The 26385-nt window shown below is 47.4% G+C and overlaps 1 protein-coding gene across 10 annotated transcripts in view; it reads right to left on the bottom strand.

Moving 5' to 3' along the window:
* Positions 1-26077, bottom strand: part of UNC93A (unc-93 homolog A) — a 36308-nt gene extending 10231 nt beyond the window's left edge. Inside the window, exons 1-9 of one of the 10 annotated variants that reach the window (XM_058533994.1) lie at positions 20083-20204; positions 19429-19530; positions 18156-18293; positions 12468-12649; positions 11266-11495; positions 8888-9013; positions 3532-3746; positions 1270-1405; positions 855-986 (exon numbers count right to left, since the gene is read on the bottom strand). In XM_058533994.1, the coding sequence (XP_058389977.1) occupies positions 855-986; positions 1270-1405; positions 3532-3746; positions 8888-9013; positions 11266-11495; positions 12468-12649; positions 18156-18242 (1108 nt within the window). In that variant the 5' untranslated portion in view covers positions 18243-18293; positions 19429-19530; positions 20083-20204. Of the gene's footprint in view, positions 1-854; positions 987-1269; positions 1406-3531; positions 3747-8887; positions 9014-11265; positions 11496-12467; positions 12650-18155; positions 18294-19428; positions 19531-20082; positions 20205-22539; positions 22632-23831; positions 23957-25864 lie in introns of those variants that run through there. The other 9 variants (XM_058533996.1, XM_058533995.1, XM_058533997.1 and 6 more) reach the window with 9 other exon arrangements.
* Positions 26078-26385: the final 308 nt, after the last annotated feature.

Raw genomic sequence — 26385 nt, 5'->3', positions numbered from 1 at the left:
GAACTGTGAGACATAAATGTCTGTTGTTTACAAGCCACCTGGTCTGTGGTGTCCTGTTAAGTCATCCCAAATGGACTGAGAAAACTCCCTTCCGACATCCCAGCCTCCCCCGAGGCTCCCGGAGCTTCCCCATTGCCTGGACCTCCTCCTGCTCCATAGCTCTGCCTGGAGGACCATCTGCCAGGACTTGACTCAGTCAAGAATGAATCCCATACTGACCTCCCCTCCTGACCCCCACTCTGTTCTCCCAGAAAACTGACAGCACCCCAAGCCCCAGTGCCGCCTGCTCTGACGTTATCATAGGAACCTGTGAGCTCTTCTGCTCCAAATGGTATATGACCGTCTCCCCATCTCTGACATTATCATAGGAACCTGTAAGCTCTTCTTCTCCGGAAGTTATGCATCCCTCTCCCCATGCTGACTGAGAGCACCGTGAAGGGTTCTTTGTCTTCATATACCAGCACCAAGCATGCAGAGAGCGATCACTCTACTCAGAGATGCTTCAAATGGAAGGCCATGAAGGAACTGCCATTGCTAGGAAAGGCAGTCTTCCATCAGGATGGAAGCTCACCTGTACTCGAGCAGGGCAATGCCCATCCCTAGGAGAATCTCTCCCTGAAGAACCGAGGGGTGATTTTTCTCTTTTGCATCGTAGATATGAATAAACGCTCAGAGAAAATACTTCACATCCAGAATACGAATCGGGAGCCCTCTTGGGCTGTTTGATTATCTGCTCCCCTCTCCCCTGATCGACCACGTCACCAAGTCTCCCCTCGCGGGTCCTCCACCCACTATGTGTCCCCCACACAGGATAGGGAGATCTAAGCAGGAAATGCTCTGTGTTGGGCACTCACCATTGTTTTGTGTCTGCCAGACGGCGTCGGCCGTGCCCCAAAGGCCAGAAAATACGAAGAACACAGCCAGCTGGTTAGGGTGTGGTTTCCACAGCAAGAGGGCGATTATGCAGGAGAGGTGGACCACCGTGCCTGTGAGTGTGCAGAGGGAAATAAGAACCACTGCCATCAGCTGAGCATGTCTTAGATAAATAATGTTTCCTTAAAATTCCCCAAACTGATCTCTTCGGGTGGATTTTGACACTGAACGTGCAGGCTGATGTGTGTGCACTTCGGACGGATTTCTATGGGGCTTTACTGACTTCAAAGCAGTCCACATACACCCTCAGCCCTCACACCCAGTCTCCGAGTGGCACACACTCTTTATACTGCGTGTCGCCATTTTTGCTGGAATCTGGCAAACATGTATGCCTACCCAGCATGTAGAGAGCAATCCTGCCTGTGTACTGGGAGATCCTTCCGTACAGCACAGAGCACAACGCGTTGGTGGCCGAGAAGCAGATCATCGCGTAGCCGACAAACTGGATCCCCAAGGAGCAGGTGACGTACGACTGGAGGGGAAGCACAGAGTGACGTTAGCGGCCGCTCGTCTCAAGCCTCCTCGAGGGCTGGCTCTGAACTCGCAGTTGGTGGTTGGAATATAATTTATGCTCAGACATGTTCTGCCATGTGAAAGCTGACATGCTGAAGTGGCCTGAAACCTTTGTCTAGGCTTTCTGGCTCCCAAGGAGGGAGAACAATGCTGATGCTTGTAAAGAAAATCCCCTTTTGGGTAAGAACTAATGAGGGATGGTTTGGACAGACGTCTGGGCAAACTCCCCCCATATATTCTTTGCCATATGTTGTGCTATACTTATTATTTATATAAGGACTGATTTGAACTATTCTTGGTGGGGTTGAGCATTTCCTATTCGGCCTATAAGACATCTGAAAGAAGACAGAGGGGAGTGATGAATCTAGGTGGAACACAGAGGATTTTTAGGGCAGTGAAACTACTCTGTAGGATATTATAATGATGGATACATGTCGTTATATATTTGCCCAAAGCCATAGAATGTTCACCACCCAGAGTGAACCCTAATGTAAACTGTGAACTTGGGGTGACAACAATGTGTCAGGGTAGGTTCGCCAGTTGTAACAAATGTGCCCTCTGCTGGGGGATGTTGATAATGGGGAGGCTGTGCATGTGGGGCAGGAGGTATATGAGAACTCTGTACCCACCTCTCACTTGTGGGGTGAACTTAAAACTGTTCTAAAAAATAAAGCCTTAATAAAAAAGAAGAAGATTGAAAGTAAATGGACTTTCATCAATGGGAATGGACTCCCCATAGAGACAAGAAGAAAGCAAACGCTCCTCGACAAGACAGTGAGGTGTGAAGTGGCCCGCAACCAGGACCGTGGGTCAGCCTGTGCTGCCAGCTCTTTACCTCTCCTGTGCATGCCCACCGCTCCTGGCCCTGGGCAGAATCAGGACAGACACACAGAAGAGGGGACTGGCTAGGAGAGCCGACTACATCCGGATGGCGGGGGCACTGGCTGAAGTCACACCAGGCGCCCTGTCCACACACCAAGGGACCATCTTGTCCTTACTCTCTGGAACTCTAGGACTGTCCATCAAGACTGTCCCAGGAGTAGGGACTCTAGAGAAAATCTGGGATGCCCAAGTCCAGCGCAGCATTCTTCTTCTAAGAGGTATGCGTGGTTTATCTGAAATTCAGATTTAACTGAGCACCTTGCTTTTTATCTTGCTAATTTGGCAACTCTGCCGAGGAGGGAGCCATGGTGGCGATGAAGCAGGAAAAGGCTCCTGGATAAGGAGAGCAATCAGAGGGATGCCCCTGGGATGCAGGCTCACTGGGCCAGCCTTGGCCCTGGCTCTCTCCAGCCCCTACAACACCCAGCTCCTATCCAACACTTTCTGGAGAAAGGATCTCTATTCCCTAACATCCCTGTTTGTGGCATCCCTTCCATGGCATTCCAGAAGGTTCTTCAGGACAGGGTACCACCTGGGCAGGGGAACTAGAGGGAAGAGACTCAGTGAGAGAGCCACAGTGGAAGGTGGCCATGAGTTCCAACTAGGCCAACCCCAGGGGATAAAGGTCACTCTGCTTGTGCAGCCTTCCTGCCCTGCTCTGGTTGCCCCCAAAGAGACTGTCCCCTCTCTGCACAAAGTGGGCAGGCAGCGTGTGAGTCAGGCGGGCATCAAAAGAGGGTGATCCCAGTAGACATGGTGACAATGCCTGAGAGCCACATCCATTTCTAGACTGTAACGTATAATTTGAAAACTAGAGAGATAAGGAATTTCAGTGCTATTCGTGGATTTAATGTTTTTTCCTATTTCTTCTCTAAAATAAGGGCACAGAGTGGGATGCAGGCAAGCATAACACAAATAAATGTTGTGTGTGATCACTCACGAATAGCTGTGATCCTTGCCCCTGAAGATACATCTTAAGTGAGAATGTTCCCTGGAGATAAGTCCATGCTCAGGTGAGTTGGAAGTCACCTGGACGCTGATATCTTGAACCATGAACTCAGCTATCATAAGGACCTTGCACACCACCAGGGGCCCCGTTCCCCCAGCCCGGGCTCGGGGCAGGTGGCCCTGAGACATCCACACGCAGGGAGGTGTGGCAGTACACCATGGTACATGTGCCTCGGCTCTAGCTTTCTTTCGTACCCTCGTGTAGTCTCCAGTGATGAAGGCTTGTTGGAATCCACTGTACACTGGCAGCAGAACGAGGAGACACAGACGTTTATCTCTGAGAAGCTTGAAAGTTGACAGTAAAGTGGACCAGAAAGATGGTGGCTTTTCCTCTCCTTTGCTTTTCTGCTGGGCGTCTTCTGTGGGTTGGAGAAATATGGCTATGAGCAGCACCGCCAGCACTCCACTCCCTGGAGGGAAAAGAAAGGCAAATGCTGGTGTGTTACAGAGTCCACGGGGTGGCGGACACCTGGCACGGGTTTACTTCAGTCCCTTCTTCCTTCTCTCAAGATGGAGGGTCAATTCCAAATCCAGATCTAAGGTGAAACTAGACAGGCCGAGCCTGACCAAGCCTCTCCTCTCAATATCACGCTGGATTCCCACACACGTGGCCTTGATGGTGTGCCTGATGGTTCTATGATTAACTTGCGACTGGCAGGCTTTCTCGTGAAACCTGCCACAGTCGGCCAGCATTGTCTTCAGTGACACAAAATACATCTCAGGGAGAGACCCCCCCGATGTACTTAGCGTCCTTAACCATCGCCTCTTTCATCCCAAACCTCAAAGCAATTTCTACCAACAGGCAGTCTCCCTTCTCAGAATTTAAGTGCTGGAAGGTTACCATTTGCTACACTTTTTATTTATTCCAAATCTGTTTATCTAAAAGTCCTGAATACGAAATTGTTACATATGTTATGGTCGATCCCAATTGCAATGGAATATTGTGCATTTGAAGACAGTAAAAGAAGAGGTTCTTTTTATACTAAGATGGGAAAATCCCCCAAGAGAAATGGCTAAGAGAAAAAATAAGGTGCAGAACTGTGCGTCTACTATAAGGAGTGGCATAAAGACCTATTTATTTATATGTGCATTAAATACATCTAGGAACTAAAGAAGACACGTGTTCGCTGTGGGAACAGAAGAACTGGGTGGTGAGGGGCAGCTGTGAAGGGGGACTTTTCACCGCATGGTTTTTTACAATATTTGTATTTTGAACCATGTGAATCGGCTATCTATGCAAAAAAAAATTTTTTTTTAAGAAAACTAATCATTTCCCCCCTTGAGGGGACATTCTGTAATTTCATAATTCCAAAATGTAATGACTACATCTCTTTCTCTCCCATCCACCCACTTCATTATTTGATATACTTTCCTTTCTCTAGATGGAGGAGAAATGTTTATTTAGCCTTTTTTTCCTTTACATAGAAAACTTTTCATTCTCTTAATGATTTTAGGCGCCCTTTGTGATATCTTTCTCTCTCTCCTGTTCTCCTCTCAGGCGATGATAATTGTACCCAGTGCTTTGGGAATCACAGATTAATTCAAGAGCAGCGACCGTCTTCCCTTTTCCCTTAATGCTGGTCAGAATCCTTCAGAATAGTTTTCAATCACTTATTCTTAACTCAAATAGCTTAGACCTGTCATCCATTAAAGATGATTTGAATGACTTCATGTCTTTCCTTCGTCTGACCAACCATGTCTGCTATTTTTCTGTCTCTTACAGCCGACAGGTACCTCACTCCGGCCTGGCTGGCTGAGTGTTACCGAAACCATGAGGTTTACAAAGTCCGCTCTCTTCTGAGCTGTTTGCAGAAATGATAAAACCTGTGCTCGCAGCTGTCTCAGAAAACCCCGTTGTTAATGCATTTCCACCCAGAGAAGTATTCGTTTACTTCTAAGTTTTATTTCTGTAAACAAAACCCCTCCCCCCACTTCATGATAATTCAACACTTTAATCAAGTTCATTAAACGCTGTGCGAAAACCTGCAGTGCTCTCGCCCACGGTCATTCCATGGTCACTGCTCATCTCCTCTAGCGTCATGCTTGGCCACTCAGCTGTCACAGCAGGTCATCATGCCTGGATGGGGGCACTCTGGGCACTCCAACTATAAAGCGCTCTTTCACACCAGCTGCATTAACTGTGCTAATCCCGTGGAAAGGTGTATTGGTTCTCCACTAACTGTCTCACTCTGTAGGCAGGGCCGTGAAGTTCTGAGCTGCCCACCAGGACACTGATCCCCCTGCAGAGCGTGAGAGGTGGCTCATGGGTATAGAAGCCACATGTTTCCTAGGGAATAGGTGTGTGTCCAGAGCTGTCCTGCGACCTAGAACATTCCGAAGGGGCATGAATTGGGAAACTGCTGGTGTTGCACAACTAATATACTGCATTCTAAAGAGAATGGCTTTGCAAGAAACTTCAAGAGGACAAAGCTCAGAAATCCTGAGAAATTACTCCAGGGAGGTGGCCTTCTCCTTCTTTTAGTCCATTTTTCCGCTTTCCTAATTTTTTTGTCTTTCTGGTAGCATGGCCTTGCTTAAAGGAAGGAGACATAGAAAACCCTGCAAGAAAGCCACGACCCGAATAATAAGAGACAGTTTCCCCATATTACATATGCATGGTCTCTGTTTTACAGAAACGTCTGGACTTCTGCTCACTTAGGCTGCTGACTCTCCATGAACCAGGAATCGTGAATAATGTACAAGCGGGGCTGGGGCTGCTGCCAGAGGACCCGTGAAAGTTCAGGGACTGGAGGTGCACCCTTGCTGGGGAAGGCAGCAGAGAGCCACATTTTGAGGATAGAAATGTAACAAAGGCCCTGAAATGCAGAATGCACTTTTCCGTGGCCTGTGCTGTTCCTCGAGAACAGGGTCAACAAACTACAGTTCTCCGGCGCAATTCTGCTGGCTGCCCACTTTTGTAAATAAAGTTTTATCGGAACACAGCCATGCTCATTCATTTACGTTGTCTGTGGCTTCCTCTCCATGGCAAAGACAGTGTTGGAACAGAGTCCTCAAGCCTAAAATATTTACAGTCCAGCCCTTTATGGAAAAAACTCCACCCTGTGTATTACAGATGGGAGGGTTCACTCATCGGACTGCATGACTAGAAGCTGCAGAGCTGGGCTGAGGACCTGAGGACCTTGATGCAGTCCAGTCGTTTCCATGAGGCCCCAGCCTCCCACTGTGTGAAGGAGATGGTGAGGGAGAATGTTGAGAAGGCACAGGCCCGGCTGACCTCCCATCCACACCACATTGATGGAAATATCGGGACCCACTGGGAGAACAAGTGAACAGTTCCAGGTCAGCAGAAGCCTTAGAGACAGTGGAAGCAAACTGGAGCCCACTTTCCACCTCCCTGTCTCCACCCTCCACAAACTTCTCAAACCACTCCAGTCTGGCCCTGGCACAGAAGCACCCACCAAAATCACTTTCTTGATGGGCGTCAATGGCCTCCTGGTGTCCAACCTCATCCCTGAACCTCCTGGAAGACTTTGCCACTTGTGACCAGCTCAGCACCCCTCATTTGCTGCTGCTGCCATCTTGGGTGTCCCCGACCCCACTGATTTTGTCTCCTGCCTTCTTCAAAGGCTCCCACCCTCTGCCTGGCCTTCAGTGCTGGTGCATCCACTGCTTCCTAACAATCTTTTCTCGCTAAGAATCTCATCCACTCCCATGTGCACACCTTCTCTCTGGTCTCCAGCCTGAGCCCTACACGGTGCTTCCATCTGCCTCGTGGACACAGCATTCTGCCTCACAGTAGGCTAGACATCTCCCGGACTGCATGAATTCTTCTTTCAACCTCATGGTTGTTTTGGCCCCTTCCTTTCCCACATCCCGTGTCCAATCCATTAATAAGTCTTGCTGGTTTTCGCTCTAAACTCTCTTGACCTCCCCGCTGTCCTCGCTGTGCCGTGTCCTTATGCTTCCTGCCTGCTGTGCATTGCTGCACTCGCCTCTTAACTGGTTGCTCTGCCCACTGTTTTTCTGTACTTCCAAATTACACTAACGCTAGAACCTGTCAAGGAAGCGAATCTGCATGTGTCCAGACTCTTCACCATGGCATCAAGGTCTTTCACCATGGGCCACAGCTAGTCACCCCCATCTCTAGCTCCTCTGTCTGCTCCCACACGCTTGTCCTCCAGGCACGCCGGCTCCTTGTTGGGCTTCTCTGCCTTCAGTGCCCTCTCACCTCCCCTCTCTGCCTGGTAAAATCCTACTCATCCTTCAAGACTCAGCTCAGGTATTGCCTCTCCATCAAAGCTGTCCTAGAACCCAATTTCCCAAGAAGACGTAACTACATGTCAACGGACAACTTTGTTCAAAACACTTGTCACACCAAATTTTGGTTGGTTGAATGCATGTCTGTCCCCTTTATCAGACTCTAAGCTTAAAGGTGAGGTTCTTGTCGTACTAGTTTCTGGACCACACAAGAGCTAGCATACTGCTGGGCACATGCTAGTGCTCATTCTGCTTTGCACCATAAACTGACTGTTTCACAAGTGCTCACTCAGCGCCTCTGATTTGGAAGTGACTTTGCAAGAGACCTGAGTATTGGGGGCAGCTTACTGTCTCACCATGTAGACAAACTCTGACAGTGCACACAGTCTTTCTAACCCTTGATTCCCAGGAGAATGCTGGACTCAGTCTCACTCAAATCTGACATATCAGCCCCTCCGTCTTTAAGAAGGTCACATTCCAAGACCTTTACGAATTCCAAAACTCAACAATGACAAAGAATAGATTTAAATTCCCTTCAAATGGTAAAAAACCAAAACAAAACTCTAAAGGTACCCCTGCAAAGTAGTAATAAATCTATGGCTATAAAAGTAAATAGTTTAGAAAATTATTAACATAAATATTTTCCATTAAAACGAGCTTCTAAGGATAAGAATCATTATGAGAATTAACTTCCCTGGGGCAACCATCTTTTTCACGAACTTCTAATGTTTGTGTGCCTTCAGCGACATTGTGACCAGTAGTTGAGAGCCCTGAGGCCTCACTGATCCAAGGATGATGGGTGCAGGAGAGACCCATGCCCTACACCAGCCTTTCAGCAGGAGCCATTCAAATACATTCCTCCAAAAAAGTTGGCAATTTATAGGGATTTTGGATTTCCAGGGTTGTTTGGACGTAGTTGAAATACAAGTAGCCAATCTACCAGTGCCGTGATCAACCACGGTGCTGTCCAACATGGTAGCCATTATCCCCACGTTCCAATGTGGATGGAATGTGGAATGTGGCTCTTGTGACTTAGGAACAGTATTTTTAATTTAGTTAATTGAAATGTAAATATGCATATGGAATGGCTACTGCATTGGACTGTGCAGATGTAAAATGGTTCCATCATCACACGAAACTCTATCAGACAGCAGTGGTCTGGTGTATTTGATTTCACATGAAAAATATCTGAGTAGGACCCAGCTGAACACATTTTGCAGGGATTTTTCATATAAAGAAAGATAGTTGTACTTTGGGGTGATGGTCTCTTTCAACACACGAAGGAGTTGGGTTTGCTTCCCTTTGACTCTGCCCAGGGCTGCTGAGCACATACCCGTGTAGATGCCCAGCAGGGTGTAGATCAGCTCCTGGGAGGGACGCTGGGTGCTGTTGGTGGATGCCGTGGCCATCAGGCAGTCACTGGCCCCACAGGACAGGAGCTGCTCCTCTGGGATGGCACCTGTGAAGTCAGAAGCAAAGAGGTAATATGAGGACACAGGTAATCTGCCAGGATATGGGAACTGAGGGATGAAAGTGCCAGTGCGAAGGGCATGGATATGCTGAAGGCACATCATCACGATAGGTCAATGTCACAAGGCATAGGTTTAACCAAGTGTCACCAAATACACTTCCCCTTCGGCACATGTATGGATACTTGATTTTAAGACACTCTGGACAAAGGTACAATAAACGTTGGTTACTTGTTGTGTTACTTTCCTGATATAACTGACAATTTTTAACTTTTTAAAATTAATCAAGAAGAAGTAAAGTGCATTACAATGGATGTCAAGACTGCTGAGTTCTCTTTCAGATTCATCTGCAACCAGTTCCATGACCTGGGGCAGGTTATTCCCTACCTTGTCTGAATGTTAGTTTCCTTATCTGTTAAAAGAATAGAATTTGAACTATCAGTGACTCTCAGTCAGGCCCATGTCAGAATCTCTGGAGGGAGGGAAAGTACATCATGGAAGAAAGAATATTCATTGTTTTTATAATACAGATTTCACCATATAGCACTCCAGAAAATCTCCTTGGCTGGTGAGCTATGTAGCTCGTGGAATGAGAAGGCAGCATGGAGGTGTCGGGGGAAGAGGTGGAATCTCCCTCTGCCCTTTTCCTTAAGGTTCTTATGGCTGGCCAAATAATTAACAAGACAGGTGAGCAGGAGAAAATAATACCAAGTTTAATAACATGTATACATGGGAGAAAGCAGGGACACTGCTTTCACAATACCAGAAATTCTCGTCTTAAATACCACGTTCAGCCAATGACAAAGGAGGATGTTGGGGGTGGGGGGAGTCAGTTACAGGAGATTACCACTAAAGCACAGTAAACAAGAGTAAGGTTGTTATGCAGATTTAAGGCCTCACCTTCCACATTGATAAGCCTCTAGAAATGAGGCCATCCCCCCCTCTTCCCAAAACAGAGAGGGAGATACCTTTACAAATGGAGATTTCCCTTATAAATGTAAATGTTTGTCTGGCAACTCCTTGCAGGGCCATCCAGAGAATGTGGCCAGAGAGACAGAACTTCCGATAAGATGGGCTTGTTGGTGCCTTTCCTATTGTAACATCTATTTTACATTATATTACAGCCATCAGATAGAAGATCTGTTCCAGGAAGGAGCCATCATGTCAAATTCTTTAGGCGGTTAGTGGGGGAGGTCAAATGTCCTCAGAGAAAACAACCAAGGTAAAGAGGTAGATTTTAGGATGGCTAAATCTTGATCTCCCACAGAGGCCAGAGGCATAAAAAGGTTGAGAAGCCTTGCACTGCTCTCCAGATGCCTCCAAGCCCTCAAGTCTGCGTCCTGTGGTCACTTAGAGAATCAAGCTCACTTGCCTGAATGTCTTTAAAAGTCAACCTATTCACTCCATTTCATACCAGTCCTGTGATAGAGACTGAACTTCAATTCCAGTTTCTGCTGGATTATTGCTGACAGGGACAGCAATAACGAGTAAAAATTGGTATCCATCAACTCTCTGGTTTCCCTTCTTCAGTTGCATTTAGCAAGGGATGACATCACATGAGAAAAAAGGGAAGAAGGATTTTGATTACAGAGTTTCCCAGAGGCAGGGCTTTATAAGTGACAGCAGGACGGAGGAACAGGATGGAGAGAGAGAAATAATTCTGATAACAGTCTGGAGCGTTAGGACTTTTCCCCCATTGATAAAGGTTTCCTGTAAGAATTGAAGAGATTTATTTCCTCTGCTCTTGGTTTAAATTCTCAACACAGACATCAAAGGCTGCAGCCGTAAAACAGACACATGCTTTATATCCGTGTCTGGGCATGGTCAGGTAAAGACAGATGAGTTGAGTTATCAGTCATCAAATGTTCAAGTCAGTTAAGGATAAGTGGTCTTAGGTGTGACATTGAAAACACAGGTCAACGGATCAATTCAGTGGGAAAATAAGTTAGTCAAACCCATTCTTAGACAGTCAAAAGGATAGTGATGACCCCATGAACCCAAGTTCCACTGGCAGTGGCCCTCAGTTTCCCCAGGGCACTCCTCTGCACATGTTCCCTCTGCCCAGGGGAGGTCAGAGTCAGAATCGCTGGGCACCAGTGGATGAGACTGACCCTCAGACCCACCCAGACTGTCCTGGGGAAGAGCCTTGCATGATCACCTGCTTGAGTCACGGAATAAAGGCAGGTGTAAATGGGATCGGGGACCCTCTTGGTGATCATCACAGAGCCTCATTTCCTTTTACCTTGAGTGGGCTTTTGGCCAAATACCAGAGACGAGATCAGGTTGCCCCACACGCCGGATAACTGGAATATGAGGAAGAAGATGCCAAAATACTGGTTCATTACATTTTTGCTAATTTTTCCTGCCTTCTCTGCATGTGTGTTTCCCATGATCGTGAGGTATGTGCAATGAGCGGACCACAGCGGAGCGGCTCCCAATCCCAGCAGGATGGAGGTGGGGATCAAGGTGTACCTGTAGAATGAAACACAAACATACGGTGCATTGTCCCCCCGTTCTCCCCTATGTTTGTGGAGAAAGAAGCTCCATGCCTGGCCCATTGTAAGTAAGCATATTATTATGTTTATGGATTGGTTAGACTGATGGGTTCTCCATTAGACTAAGTTAAATGAGCAAAACCAGTGCCTTTTCTGGGTCAGGTTCATTTGCAAGAGTGAAATTCAGTGCCAGTGATGTTTCTTTGTATTTGATGCAACTATAAACAATGAGCTGGGAGGGTTTCTAGACATTTCTAACAGATTTACACTAAAAAATGATTTATTTGTTGATTTATTGTCCTCCCCAATGAGGACTCTGTATGAAAACTCGATGGTAAGGAGAAAAAGAAGAATGTGAAGCTGTCATAATCAGTATGTCCCGTGTGACAACAGAGTGTCCCTCAAAGAGATGCTTGATGGGGTGTCTCTGGGAACAAAGGCACGTGGCCCAGGGGCTTAGAGTTTGGTCCCTGAAGACCTGTTCCCATCAGAGGGTAGGCAGAGCTCAGGCCGGGCACTGGCTCCAGCCCTGCCACGTCCACTTTCTGTGATAGGGATGAGGTACGGTGTTGGGTCCGTCATCACGTTCTGCTCAGTCTCCCTGAAATTCACCCTCTACGTCTTCATCAGATTGTCCCCTTCCTTCCTGGGGTTGTAAAAGTACCTTGGCACAGAGAAGAAAGCTGAAGGCCCACAACAGACCTTAGGAAAGGTCAGGATTGGGAATCAGGAGGAGGGCATGCACCCAGCAGAGAGGACAGAGACACCTTGGTGGGAAAAAATGGGAAGAAAGCCACGCTATCATCCTGTCCCAGAAGCTGAGAGAGGGACTTGGGGAAGCAGAGCTCATCTTAAAGCAGAAGCAATGGGCAGTAGTCGGGGTAAATGCCAGCCATGTGGGTGGCCCTGAGTCTGGGGGGCTCGGGGCTGCGCGCTGTGCGGGGCCTACCAGCTGGCATAGAAGTTTCCCAGGGAGAAGGCCACGTAGCAGCACATGGAGATGACGATGGTCCACTTGCAGCCGAACTTCTTAATGAGAACAGGTGGCAGGAACATGGAGGACACGAGCACCGCCCCATAGATGGTGCTGAGGGCCGCCACCCCCAGGCCTTTCTCTGTGTACAGGCTGCTCTGTGGGGACAAAACCAGCCCCAGTCAGAGCAGCTGGAGGCCAAGGGCTCTGGTTCACCTCTAGATCCCTGAGACCACGAGTTACAGGCTTTCCTGGGCCAGTGGCCTCCCCAGCTGATGGTGCTGTGTGGAGGAAACTGCAGTAAATTCTGAATAAAATGAGTCCACAGCTCCTAGAGATGAGGGAGGGGGAAAGCACAGTGCCTGCTGGAGCCGGGCTGGGGCGCGCTGGCCTGAGGGCAGAGAGGCCCTCGTGCTCTCCGTGACATCTGTCTCCATCTAAAGAAGGGGAAGAGGCTGCTGGGATGATGAGGGAGCCAGGTGTCTCCAGGCACCTGCAGGAAAGAAAGATTCAGGCTGAGTCAGAGGCAGAGGGCGAAGCTCCTGTTGAACACTGTGTAAATTCGCATTCTTTGTATTTTTGTCATTTGTCACTTGAGTGCCTAGTGTAGCTTAATATGAAGTGACCAAAAGGTCAAATATGTAACCAGAACCAGATTGGAAAAGGCAATCACAGGGATGAAGTTTGGCTTTTGCTGTGAAAGAAAAAGCAGAATAATTGTTTCTTCTTCTTATTTCACTCGTAAGAGGAAAGAAGGAAGAGGCAGAAGAGGAGGAGGAGGAAGAGCTGGATGAGGGGGAGGGAGAAGGGGAGGAGAAGGAGGAGGGAGAGGAGAAGAGGGAGGGGGAAGGGGAGGAGAAGGAGGAGGGAGAGGAGGAGAGGGAGGGGGAAGAGGAGAGGGAGGAGGAGGGGAGGAGGGGGGGGAGGGGAGGAGAGAGAGGGAGAAGAGGAGGAGAGGGAGGGGGAAGAGGAGGAGAGGGAGGAGGGAGAGGAGGAGAGGGAGGAGGGAGAGGAGGAGAGGGAAGGGGAAGGGGAGGAGAGGGAGGAGGGAGAGGAGGAGAGGGAGGGGGAGGGGAGGAGAGGGAGGGGGAAGAGGAAGAGAGGGAGGGGGAAGAGGAGGAGAGGGAGGAGGGAGAGGAGGAGAGGGAGGAGGGAGAGGAGGAGAGGGAGGAGGGAGAGGAGGAGAGGGAGGAGAGAGAGGAGGAGAGGGAGGAGGGAGAGGAGGAGAGGGAGGCGGGAGGGGAGGAGAGGGAGGGGGAAGGGGGGAAGGGAAAAAGGATGAGGAGAAGGAGAGGGAAGAGAAGAGAGAAGGGGAGGGGGACGAGGGGGAGGAGGGGAAAGAGAGAGAGGATGAGAGGGAGGAGGAGAAGGGTTTCCACTCACAGCTGGATCTTCCTTTGCAATGGTCCTCCTATGTGTTCCTCCCATCTCTGTTTCCTTTGCCTCCACATCGGCTTAGCTGGACTCCGTAATTAGCGATGGCGTGAGGGCCTGGTGTGCTCCAGGTAATTGACCAGACATCAGAGGAGAAAAAATGGCCCTGACAGGCTGTCCTCCCTTGCAGGAGGTAGAGCCCGAATCTCAGATAACCACCATTTGTGGAGTGTTGACAATGTGCAGACCCTGAAGTAAGAGCTTTTACATTCCTTCTCCTTCGCGGCTGAGAGATATATTGTTACCCCCATGGGAAAGGTGAAGAAGGAGGCGTTGAACACCCTGTAGGATCATACACACGGCTAGCGTGTCTAGAATATCAACAGCAGGTACTTTGACACCTGGACTATTAACATTCCCTCCCACCTGGTCGACCCGACAGGACACAATGTCTTACAGCAAAACATCCTGCGCAGTGCAGCAGGTGCAACCTGAAACACTCCCTTTCAAGTCATTCTGCCCACTGGAGAGGCCAAACCCATTAGGCCGAGTTCTTACTCCAGGATTTTCTCTTCCTTTCCTCTGTGTAGGCACTCCTACTGCTAGACATGCTCTGACCTTCCTCCATCCTCTTTCCGAATAGTGCCCACTCTACCAGCGCAGATCAAGGGTCCCCAGGGCCTCCCCGAATACCATCGCCTGTGGACATCTCTGCTTTGATCTTGTGTTAGAGTTTATCTCTCGACCAGTCGCCTGACCTCTGTCACACCCCACCTGGTGCCGCTCAAAGTCACCCCAGCTGATAACAATGCCTTCAAATGCAGAGGAAATGTTTTGCTATTTTGAGTCGCCCTCAATGCCTTGCCCAAGACAGATATTTAAAAATATTTGTTGATTAATTGAAACTGAAAGTAAGAACAGCCAGTCCTATGAAAATTCTGAAATCTGGTTGGAAGATGGAAATTGAGCACTCTGCCCTGAAGTGGGGGCTGTCTGGAAATTTCTGTTTATCGCTCTAGTTGCAGGAGTGTGGGGTGACAGATGGGGCCCAGCCTGAGCCTTTGTTCTCTTCATACTTAGGTATTCAGTTCTCATGTATTAATGAGCTTGCTTTTTGTGTGTTAATGAGAAGCTTGCAGTGTTTCTCTGCCCTGGAATTTCCTTTCCACCCACAGCACTGCTGCTGCAATCGACAAGGTCTATTTGTCACTTACAATCAAGTTTGACTGCAAAAAACTGAAAAGGAAGCCAGGTTTCAATATCCAAAGTGGGAACAAAATTTTAAAAGCAAATTTCTTTTCTACGTGAATGGCAACGTTCAAACACCTGTACTTGCACATGTAAGGGGAGCCAGTCTGCAAAATACATGTGTGAGGATAAGCACATATGCTTGTTGAATTCAGTAAGGGGACTTGCGTAAACAATTAGAACCTTCATTCAATTCATTCGACAAACAGGTCCTGAAGCACTAGGGCTTTATGCACGGCCCTAGTGACACAAAAGGAAATTATAGCAGTGACCGCCCTGCAGGAGTGCACGGTGGGCAGAAGCTGACAGTTGTCAGTAACACTAGCAACCAGGCCATCGCAATTGAGTCCCCAAGGGGGACAGCTCAGGAGCCTAGAGCTCCTGGGAGGGCACTAAGACCAGCCCAGTGGAGTCAGGAAGACTTTCTAGAAGCAGTGAAGGCCAAACGAGACCTGGAGGATGAGAAGGTAATCAGGGAAAGGGTGGGATGGGGATGTTGTCGGGAACGTGTTTGCATGCCCCATTCTGAAACGAGAGACAGCGTGGAACATTTAGCTGCTTCGGCCAGAGCTGTTAAACTCTGCTGGTGAGATGAAGCCAGACAGTCTGCCAGACTAGACCAGGAATAGCCCCATATTCCAGATTGGGGAACTGGATTGATTCCTTAAGCCATGGAGAGCCCCCAAAGGGTGTCAAGCAGGAGATTGAAACGCATCAATGACTTCCTCATTCACCAACCAGCCATCCAGGGCCTCTGTGTGTCAAGCAGTCTCAGGCAGGAGATATGCTCGTGGAGTGGTGGGCGTGGTCCTGGAGTCACGGAGCTCACAGGCATAATGTGGTGCCCGCCACAACACGGGAGCACACACAGGGGTGCCTCACACAGACTTTGGATTCAGGGCACAGGGAAGGGGGGTAAGGGAGTGACATCCAAGTTGAGATTGAATGGTAAATGGGAGGTCAACAGCCAAAAAGGCTGAGAGGACAGCGGCCACTGCGAGGGAAGTGGACAGGCGCCCGACCTAACCCAGAGCAGGCTGGGCCCCTGGGATGCTTGCAACCATCTTGGCCACTCCTCTGGGGCCTGAGAAAGAAGCCAGCCAGATGAAAGCAGAAGGAAACGACAGAGACAGGCAGGTTTCTCCAAGATCGTCGGGAGGCAGTCATTTCTAAAGTCTCTTCTACCCACGCCATTACGTTCTTTTAGTTAAGCCAGTCCTAACTGATACAGATAATCACCCCAGTTAAAACATGTTGACATCTTCTAGATCAGTGGGCAAGGAAAGATGATGGTTTAGGGCTGGGACAGGGTGAGGGGGTGGGTGGGATTGTTCCAGGCCAGAGTTGGAGGTCTGGTTCTCTAGCATCTCCCATCTTATGAGGAAGGAGGGAGCACATCGATGGCAGCGAGTGTTTCTACTTCTAAGAGCCTCGGCGGACTGGGGAGGACATGGATGCGAGCGTGGTGCCTCCCCGCAGCTGCACTGTCTCCCTGTGCTGTGCTGGGGCCACTCTGAGTGTTTCCTGAATGAGCGTCCCACTGAGGTGGGGACTACGGAGGCAAATGTTGTCTGCCCACATTCGTCTGTGGCCTCGGCGTCTTACAGTCACAGCCTGAGAGACAGGCCCCCTGGTAGCTGCTAAGGCTCTCCCTCCCTGCCTCCTCCAACTCCAAGTCCAAAGGCCAATTTGTTGTCATTTGGCTGAGCATCTGTCAGATCCACAACTGCTTTCTGAGAACTCTGACCCCCATGGTGGCCAGGTCCCAAATCCAGAGGAGCTGACCTATCTGGTGCTGCCGCAGCCAGCAGGGTTTCCTTCTGTGGGGCAGGCTTTCGACAGGAAAGGGTTACTGATGGGTCCACACCCTCGCTAGTTCTCCATCCAGAAAGCACATACTGCATTCAACATGAGCGCAATTCAACGGAACAAGACAGGTGTTTCACACACACTAACATTTTACAACGACATGGCTAAGTTCTGGAGGAGGCAGTGACTACGACAGTCAAGAACTATCCTGGCAGGAAAGGAGACTGCTTCCTCTTAGACTTGGTTTTGAGAATGGCCATTGCCTATAATTTCTTTCTCTGTGAGTCTGATCGAAAACAGGGGATGGAACAGGGGTTCACTGCGGAAAACATGGACTTAGAATTCAAGGCTGAATTTTAACTTCATTGACAACCTGCTAGTCCAAAGTGTTTCTATCATAACAGCGAGGACAGAAAATTCGAATTTCTCCCTTCCTATCTTGGACCTTTGATTCTGAGCCCCCTGCATGCGCTTTTCTGGTTCAATACTGTGCACAAAACAAGCTTGACAAACCAAGCAAGACCACACTAACTTGTCATCAGAAGCTCTAAAAATCTTTCACTATGTGGCAGCCCCCAGGCCACAGGGCACAAGGCTGGGTGAAGGAATGCACTCAGGGGCCTCATGATATGTCCTTGGGATTCCCAGAGGTTTTACTGGCAGTTAAAGGTCAGACTTAAAATGTAACTACCCCGGGAAGATGCAGCAGATCTACTCCTGGGCACATGTGACCACTACCACCACCTCTCAGAGAGACCCGAGGGGGAAGAATGCCACAGGGCATCCAAACGCACAGAGACCACTTCATCCAAGTTCACAGTTGTGCTTAAAGTAGCCTTGGAACCTACAAGGTCTAGTGAAATTTGACAAATGCACATTACCGCCCCTGACCACAAAGCCAACGGCACGAAACCGTAGAATTCACAATGATTTGTCCTGTGTCTCCTTTTAACCAACCTAAGGCAAAGACGATCTTATCAAATCACTAACCCAAGACCTTTGCTCTCCTCACCCAGGGGTCAAACGCCCACACTGTTGTGCAATCCTGCTGGAATGGGAGTGGGAACCGCAGGCTGTCAATTGCATGTAAAAACCAGTTTGTTTAGAAGATTTTTTGGGGGGTGAATGGGATAAAAAGAAACCCCACATTCCTCGTCCTCTGTGACTACGGGGATTCTTGGAGGACAAGAGGCATTCAGAAGGTAAGATAACATGACAGTTGTGCACGCTTACCTGCAGATTCTGCAGGCCAGTAAAGGCAGTAAAGAGAAGGAGAAATCCAAAGGAGACCACCAGGACATTCTTCAGGCTGCTTTCCATTGTGCTGATTGGAGGTGTCAACCATCTGTGGACACACAGATTCGTAGTTCCCTAAGAGAAACAATCAGAGCACAGAAAAAGTAGTCTGTACCAAGAAGTCACATTCTCTCTCGTCGAGTTAGAGGTGTGTTAGTCATTAAGGCTGTTGCGAGTTAATGGACTTGGTTATCACCGACACCATGAAGCACCATGGTGTTATTCATTCACCTTCTCTGCAATGCACAATAACCACATTCTGACAGGACAAAAGCTTGTATGTACTTGTACTTTGTTCCTATTAATTTCTAGTAGATATGGTCCTTATGGTAAAGTGATGTTTTTGTATTATATGTACTTTATAATGTAATTACATATATTTAACTTGTAATATAATAATTTTGAAACATTATAATAACAAATTTGTCATATAATAATTTTTTAACATTATGTAATAACATAATTTTGTGACATAATTATGTATATGCATTACATAAATTATATATGTAATATAATATTATATATATATATATATATACACCATTGTATGTATAATGGTATCTTCCACATTAAGAGAAATTGTCAATGGTGCAGAATGTAGAGTATATTTCAGTCTTAGAGAACAAAGTATAAATGTCAACTTCAAGATATATAGTTGAACTTCTGAAAAAGAGTTAACATGATTGTAAGATCCAAATGTCAAAGTATTAGCATCTCAAAGACTGTGATTTACAACACTGCAATAATTAAAAAACAAACTTGCATGAGTAAAGCGCTTCTACGTGCATCATTTCATGTTGTCCCACCATGGTGCAGTGAAAATTCTTGTTAGAACTCTTAGACTCATTACCAGACAGGGACCTGAGCTTCAGGATTTTGGATTTCAGGTCTAGGGCAGGCCTGTCCAAGAGAACTTTCTGCACTATCCAATATGGTGGCCACTAGCCAGGTATGGCTATTGAGCACGTGACACGTGGCTATTGCAACTGAAGAACTGAATTCATAATTGCATTTAATTTTAATTAATTAAAATTCTAAACAATTTACTGTATATCTCATAGCTAGTAAGCAAGTAAAATCATTTGTTTATCCAATTGTTAGTTCAATTGTTTTATTCAATTATTAGTAAAACAACGTTTGAAGATTGTTTCCAAAGTTCCGTGAAGTTGGTTACATTTACTCTAGTTTGGATCAATAAGGCAAACCTTACAGTGTTGGTAAATGCACCACGTGGTGGCAATGGTGTCAGGGAAGCATGTCATGTCATTTGAATAGCATGATGAAGTAATTGCTCTTTCAACTTAACTTATTCCTGTGAAAATAAAATTTTTAGAAAAATAATGGTTTTATGTATTAACGAAACATGGATTATCATGCTTATATAGACATGTGAGCAGCATAGTCTAGTAGAAGGAATGCTAACCACAGAAACAAACGAGATATGTAGGTTCAAACCCTTGTCCTGTAACTTCTTAGCTGAGTCATCTCAGTTTCCAAACCTCAGCTTCCTCTTAAAAAAGGAGGATTGCAAAAGTTCAAGAAGCCAATAATTATGAAAGCCCCTGGAACAGCCCTGACGCATAGTAATTACCAGTAAATGTTAATTGGCTAGGATGACATTTTAACTTTCAGAGAAAATACCAGTTGGAACAATATTTAGGGAAATGTAATACCCAGCATAACATAGACTTTACCACACCAATCTTGTTACCAGTTAATGAACTCTGACTTTCTTTTTTACTTTTCAGCCTCACTTTAGCTAACTTCCCTTCTGGCCTGTCAATAACTACCCATAAATGATGTATATTTTGGTATTAGAAGACCTTCTTGAGGTTTTCTTCTGCCACCCACTGCTCGAGCTTACCGGAACCACCTTCTAGGATTTGCTAGCTGGCTCTGGGGCACAACTGCAGTAGCTACTGTTCCAGCCCTTTCAACAGCCAACCAGTATCTGCTGAGGAGCTCTGTGCTTGTGCAAAGAAACCTCAGAGGTCTGCTTCCGTCTTCAAGTCACTGCCATCCCTGCCCCCTAGCTGTCCTTCTTCTGGTCAGGAATTAATCGCTGAAATATTTGCTTTACTCATGTTGGCTTTTTCACTCTCCCTCCCGGTTCTTCTTCATCTATCTTCAAGAGCGAATTTTAAAATGAACAGATATTTTACAGTCTGACTTGGCTTCTTGAAAGAGATGTCCACCAGTACTGTGTCCCAAGTGTTAATGTGACGAGGACAGTTTTAGATGTAGTTACCAAGCTTTCCTCGTAATCAAAGGGACCCAGACTCAGAAGCGTTCCCGCTAACTTACACATTCCTGCAGATACGTGGTTGGGATGGGGACGAGCATGGGACACTTGAGAAACCGTGAAGCTATGTTGACTTCTCAGCCAGGTCCAGCTTTCTAGGCAATGTGTTCCTGGAGCTGTGAACCTGGGCCAAACCCTGAATGGCTAAAGAGATTCAGGTAGAAAGGACTCAAAAGATACCAAGAATCATTTCACTCCTCAAAGTGAAGGTCAAGACTAGATCACTTTGAGGAAAAAAGATGATTTTGTAGATCTGCCCATATTTTAAGTCAGTAAACTTCCTGCAAAGAAGCTAAAGATTGCTCTTCATTTAAGGGAAGTCTAATCAATGGTTTGCTCTCTTAAACTACTTACTTAAGCAAATTAATATCAATTTTCTTGACATTTAAGCCTGACATCTTCGTTAATAAAAACAGCACCAAACAAATTCAAATTTGTCCTCTTCATTAGTTATACTTTCATCTACATAAAGATGAAAAATGTATGTATAAGGAATGGAAAAAATTATTGCCTAAGTTAGGAATTCTTACACTTTGGAAATAAATGTACTAGGTGCTTTGTTTTTTTTTTTTTTTTTAAAGCAATTTCTATTAGCGCAACTCTAGCTTGAGAAGTTGAGAACTCTAGCAAGCATCCCAAGCAGCTACAGCCTTGGAACCACAGGATCTCCTGCTGGCCCCGTGGTTGAGATGGGCTGTGACAATGAACCAGGATAGACAGACCACAGGAGTGGCGTGGGGATTCTCCTGGAGCCTGACTTCCCTCAGCTGAGGCTCCTCCAGCTCCTTTTTGTCACTGATCAGAGAGAGCAGGGACCCTCCTCAGGGAAAACTCAGCTGAAGCGGGGCCCCGAAAAAGACCTGAAATAGTCCAAAGTACTTTCACCCTCACATTACTCATGAATCATACCAGCCATCTAAGCTGTCGTGAGATTCTCTGTCTTCCCTGACCTCGGGGTCCTTGGCACTCATTTCCACCTGGGACATTTGAGTGCTCTGACTCTGCAGCCAGATTCTTCTACAGGAATCTGCAGAGCCCTCTGACCCCCAGCATCTGGGAAGTCTATGCATTCTTATTTCATACCAGAGTGGAGGAGACCGGCGGGCCCGCGGTTATCACATATGAGGCATGTTTCACGTGCCACGTCAGCTAAGCAATGTCAAATGAGTCAGAGATGGGAAAATCGTCACACACGCGTGCACACATGTGCACACACACACACAGCCCTCTTTGTTTTCCAAATGCGTAGTCCCTTTTCCCTTTCCAATGAGGCTTCTGCTGCCTTCTATAAAGAACCGACTTCTACAATCATTCCACAGCCCCTTGTTGGGTGCCTGCCCTGTGCCAGGTATCATTCCAGGTGCTGGGAGCACCACACTGAGGGGATGGCGAGGGGACTGTTCTCATAGAGGTGTAATTCTAATGGAGGAAACAGACAATAAACAACCACACAAGCAGAGAAATCAAACAAGTTCAGGTGGTGACACGTGCCATCCCCGAACACAGCAGGTCATACGATAGAAAGTATGAGGAGAGTGGTCCCATTCGGTCCCCTGCCCCCACATCTCCACAAAGGTGGAGGAGTAACCCAGCCACTGGCACAGCTGCTCAGCTCCGCAGATGCCGACCCAGACGGATTTTCTCTCCACAGAATCTGAAAGTTCCTGTCCTGCAGCTCCCAGACCGTCTCAGGGAGCCGGCAGGTCGGGGAAGCAGCTCTAACGAGGTCTCGCTGAGTACGAGTATCAAGGAAACTCGACCTGTGACTTGGACAGCCGAGGGCCAAGTGCACATTTGTCCATGACGCCTAGATGAGGGGCAGACATGATGATTATGCCGGAATTTTCTAGGTAGTTTTCAATCAGTTATTTTGTCCGCACAGGCAAAGCCACAGTGATGTAAAATTATGTTGATATATTTCCAAAGATAATTTTGTGCCTTTGCTCCCACAACGCACAAATATCCATAAAATTTAAATATTGTCCCCAAACCAAATAAAGCCATCTATGTCAATTTTACCCAGTTTTGTGACCTCCTTAGTTCCAGTCACTCTCGTAGCACATGGCTTCTTCGGCCTTGGGGAGTGTCAGACGCTGAGACGTTTTCCTGGGTTGCTTTTGGCTGTGAGGGAGACAACTGACTCTTCAATAGTACATTGGGCAATCACTGCGTCACACCTGTTTTCGCTTCAGCAAATGGCACGGCCTGCTTGTAAGTTACAGGTCCCCCCCAGCAGATGCTTATCTGGGAACTTCTTAACTCTTTTTGAGAAAGATTTTCTGGCAAGCTGTAGAAAGATAGACTGGAAGAGTACTTGATGTGATCGAGAACATTTTACAAAGACTCCTATTGAAAATTATTGCTTGGTTTTTGGAATAAAAATAGTATGAATTCATTTTAAGGAAAAAAAATCATACACATGTGTGTGCACATATAAATATGAATCGGTATATATATGCACATGCAGAGATCTATATATATGTACACCTACATACAATGGGTCTATAAGCAAACTCATACCAAACCCTTCTCTGGACAACAGAACTTGTGGGAGGAAGGGGGCATGTGTATGCTTTCCATTTGATGCACCCGTATACTATTTCCATATTTTTAGAAAGAGCATCTAATTTTTTAAAAAATAAACGTTTTTAAAGGAAAATATACTTTTATAAAGAAATTTTGTTATAAAGAACTCTAAAAATTACACTAAAATTCCAACTTATTTCGAGGCCTCTTATTTTCCTCATTAACCCGTTTCCCCTTGGCATCTCTTGAACATTCCCCATGCCAATGGTTTATGAAGCAGACACAAACAAGAGCTCAGGCATCAGACGCTGCTACCAGAAACCACCAGAGCCACACCCACGCTCTGCTCACACCTTTCCGTGCTTCCACATGGAGCTTGAGTTTCCCTCCTCTCCCTGCCCTGCACGCACACGCAGGCCGTCCTCCCGGGGCACAGCGGTGCTGCCACCATGATCCTGCTGCATTGTGATCATTTATCCTCCAGCTGATTCCCCACTGGACTGGCAACTGCTTGAGGCTCAGCCTGTCTACGGCTAGGTGGAAAAAACAGAGGTGTGGTCGGGACCCCGGAGGAGGCCTGGCAGACAGCTGTGCAGACAGCTATGGGCATCCAGCAGACACTCCCAGTTCTCCTGTGCACCAGATGCAGGGGGGACGTGTGATGGAAGGAAAGAAAGGCCCCTTCTCTCAGCCTGGAACCCCATGGCTAGGGACTACTCTCAGTGTGGACTTTGCTCTCTATCCCAGAGTATCTGTTGCTTTCCCTCTGGGAGGGGACCACATACCTACTCATCCCGTTCATCCATAAGCACATCCTGCCCCTCTACAACAGGGATGCATCGTAGGGCCAGAAGCCACGGTGGGCGAGAGGGAGGTGGGGAAGGGCACTCTTGCTCAGGTCAGGAGAAATCAAGCTGATGAAGTGTTTTGAGATCCAAAAGGATTATGACTCACAAGGGTGAGTAAGAGTTCTGTGCTTACTGCGTGTTCCCTGTAGGAGGACTTGGCCTCTGTGGATCTGGGTGTGGTCACTGCAAGCCTGTGTCCAGCGTTCCCAAGACGGGACACCAGCTGGTGTAGAAGCCAAGAACCTCCGTGATAGAGATCCCTCCTGAATGGTCTTACACAGCCAAGAATCGGCAGCGCACCCCACCGTGTCAATTGGCCAACTGGCTGTCTGAATCCTGGACAGCAGGTCTGCACAGGAACTCAGGACCAGGGCTCTTCCTGGGAAAATTGGCTGTGTGTGGGCACTACAAGCAAAATCGTGGTTTTCCAAGTAATCCCTAATATCCTGATGTGTTTGGTTAGAGATAGGGTATGGAACTCTGTATTCCCTGTGGCTCAAAAAGCAGCCATACCTACTCACTGGGACGACATGAGCTCTTTTTGTGAAATGGAATGAAAACAAGGATCTAGGGAGGAAGACTACATTTCTGATTTTCAGACTCTAGTTTCTTCTCTTCATCTTCCTCTTACCCCCTCCTCAGCCAGGTGTTTTCTTTATTGCGTTCACACTGCGGTTCTTCTATTTTCTAAGGGCTGAGAGTCTCGGCCCCTTTCTCAGCAGCTGTTCACTGAACACCCACCCCCTCGGTGTGCATCCACCATGCTGGGGCCTCTGGGAGCCACGGAACTTCGGTCCTCAGGGCCCACAGAAGAAAATGCTACATAATAGTTAAAAATAAACGCATAAAGAAGTGTCCTCCTGCGCCACAGTAGACTGGGCACAAGGGGTTGAAAATGCCAATGCGAGTCCTCCAAGTCTCACTCCCGTCTTGGCGTTGGAAGAGCCTGAGGCTTGCTCTGCTCAGCGGCCCAGACCAGGATGCTGGCAAGGGCCAGCCGTCCGTCTGTCCACCTGCAGCAAGGTGTCCTTGGGTCTGACGGCGTTCTGCCCCAAGTTTTGCACTCAGCATTCAGTGGATAGTTTTTGGATTTAGCAGAATGTGCAGACTCCACCAGCATAAGAGAATGCCTGACCTGTGAGTGTTAACGTTCCCAGAAGGGATTAAACATTCTGTGAGATCCTGACTCTATAACATCATTTACTGAAGTTCCCCGGTGTCTGGAAGAGTCAATTTATCCTTGAAAGGTTTGCAAATTCCTGTATTTTGGGCATCCTAAGTTATGGTTGGTATCGGCAGTTGAAGTGCTTTCTTGTGACCACACTCTTTCAGCAATTAGAAGTTCTAACTTCTCCTTCATCCTGTGAGGGGCCTGCTGCTTAGTTTCATTCTTCAGACCCACCACTAAGGAATGAAAGTTAAGACGGATGTGTGTATGTGTACATATGTGTGCATGCATGTGTGTGTGTGGTGTGTGTGTGTGTGTGTGTGTGTGTGCATATCTCATATTTTGGCCTGTTCCCTTCTAGCTGGTAGGCAGTGAGAGCAGCAGGGAGTAAATGTATTTCAGGGCTGGCTTTATCACACAAATGATTTCCAGATGTAATCTCCAACCTACCTCTCTCTCTCACCACCTCACCCACCCTCACTTTGGTATATGGAGTCCAGTCTTCTACCTGGGGTTCTGGAGACAAGGAAATCTTATAGTCAACCCCACTGTCCTCGAACATTTGCTGTGAAATATGTTGTTTTTCACTGACAATGCTGAACTTCTCCTGAGCTGGGTCCTGGATGGGAGCACAGTGCCAGTTACGAAATCCCCCGATCTCCTGTTTTCCAAAATCTCCTCTCCTTCCTTCATGTCCCAGGAAAGGACTCACCACAAGGAGCCTCTCCCTCATGTGACATAGGTGAGATCCCACTCACACATTCTTCTGACCCCGTAACACTCACGATGACCTCTTGTGTACCTGCTACAAGGCAGACCCGGCCCTCCAGCTCCCATTCATTGTCTCATGGTTGATTAGCTGAGATTAGAGCTGTTTGCAGAGAAAATCCTTTCCTGATCAGCACGCTGACAGAGACACTCCCGACTGTGAGCACCCCAACTGCAGCAAAGTCCAAGGCCAACCACCCTGCCCAGTCTGATCTGTACGTCTGAGGCTCTCCATTGCAGTGGCCAAAATAAACCAGTCTCCTGCCCTGTGTGGGGTTTACACAACCTGGTGAGTGAGTTAAGACATAAGAAACTGGACACACGTGAAACACGGAATGACATTAAGCTTAGGTGGAATATGATGCAAGTGCTCCCAGAATCACTCTGTCGATTTGCAGTGTAAATTACCATTCCTCTTTTTGTAAGGGTTGCTCTCTCAAATTCGAGGGATCCTCCCATTCATCGCCCCTCTGTATTTTCTCTCTGCTTCCATGAATAAACTTATTTACGAGCCTGTGGTCGGCAGCAATAACATGATGGATTTTATACGCTCAC

This window comes from Diceros bicornis, chromosome 39 (assembly GCF_020826845.1).
Source record: "Diceros bicornis minor isolate mBicDic1 chromosome 39, mDicBic1.mat.cur, whole genome shotgun sequence".
Classification (NCBI taxonomy): domain Eukaryota; kingdom Metazoa; phylum Chordata; class Mammalia; order Perissodactyla; family Rhinocerotidae; genus Diceros; species Diceros bicornis.
The sequence above is the reverse complement of the archived record's forward strand: the minus strand, read 5'-3'. Positions and strand labels throughout refer to the sequence as shown.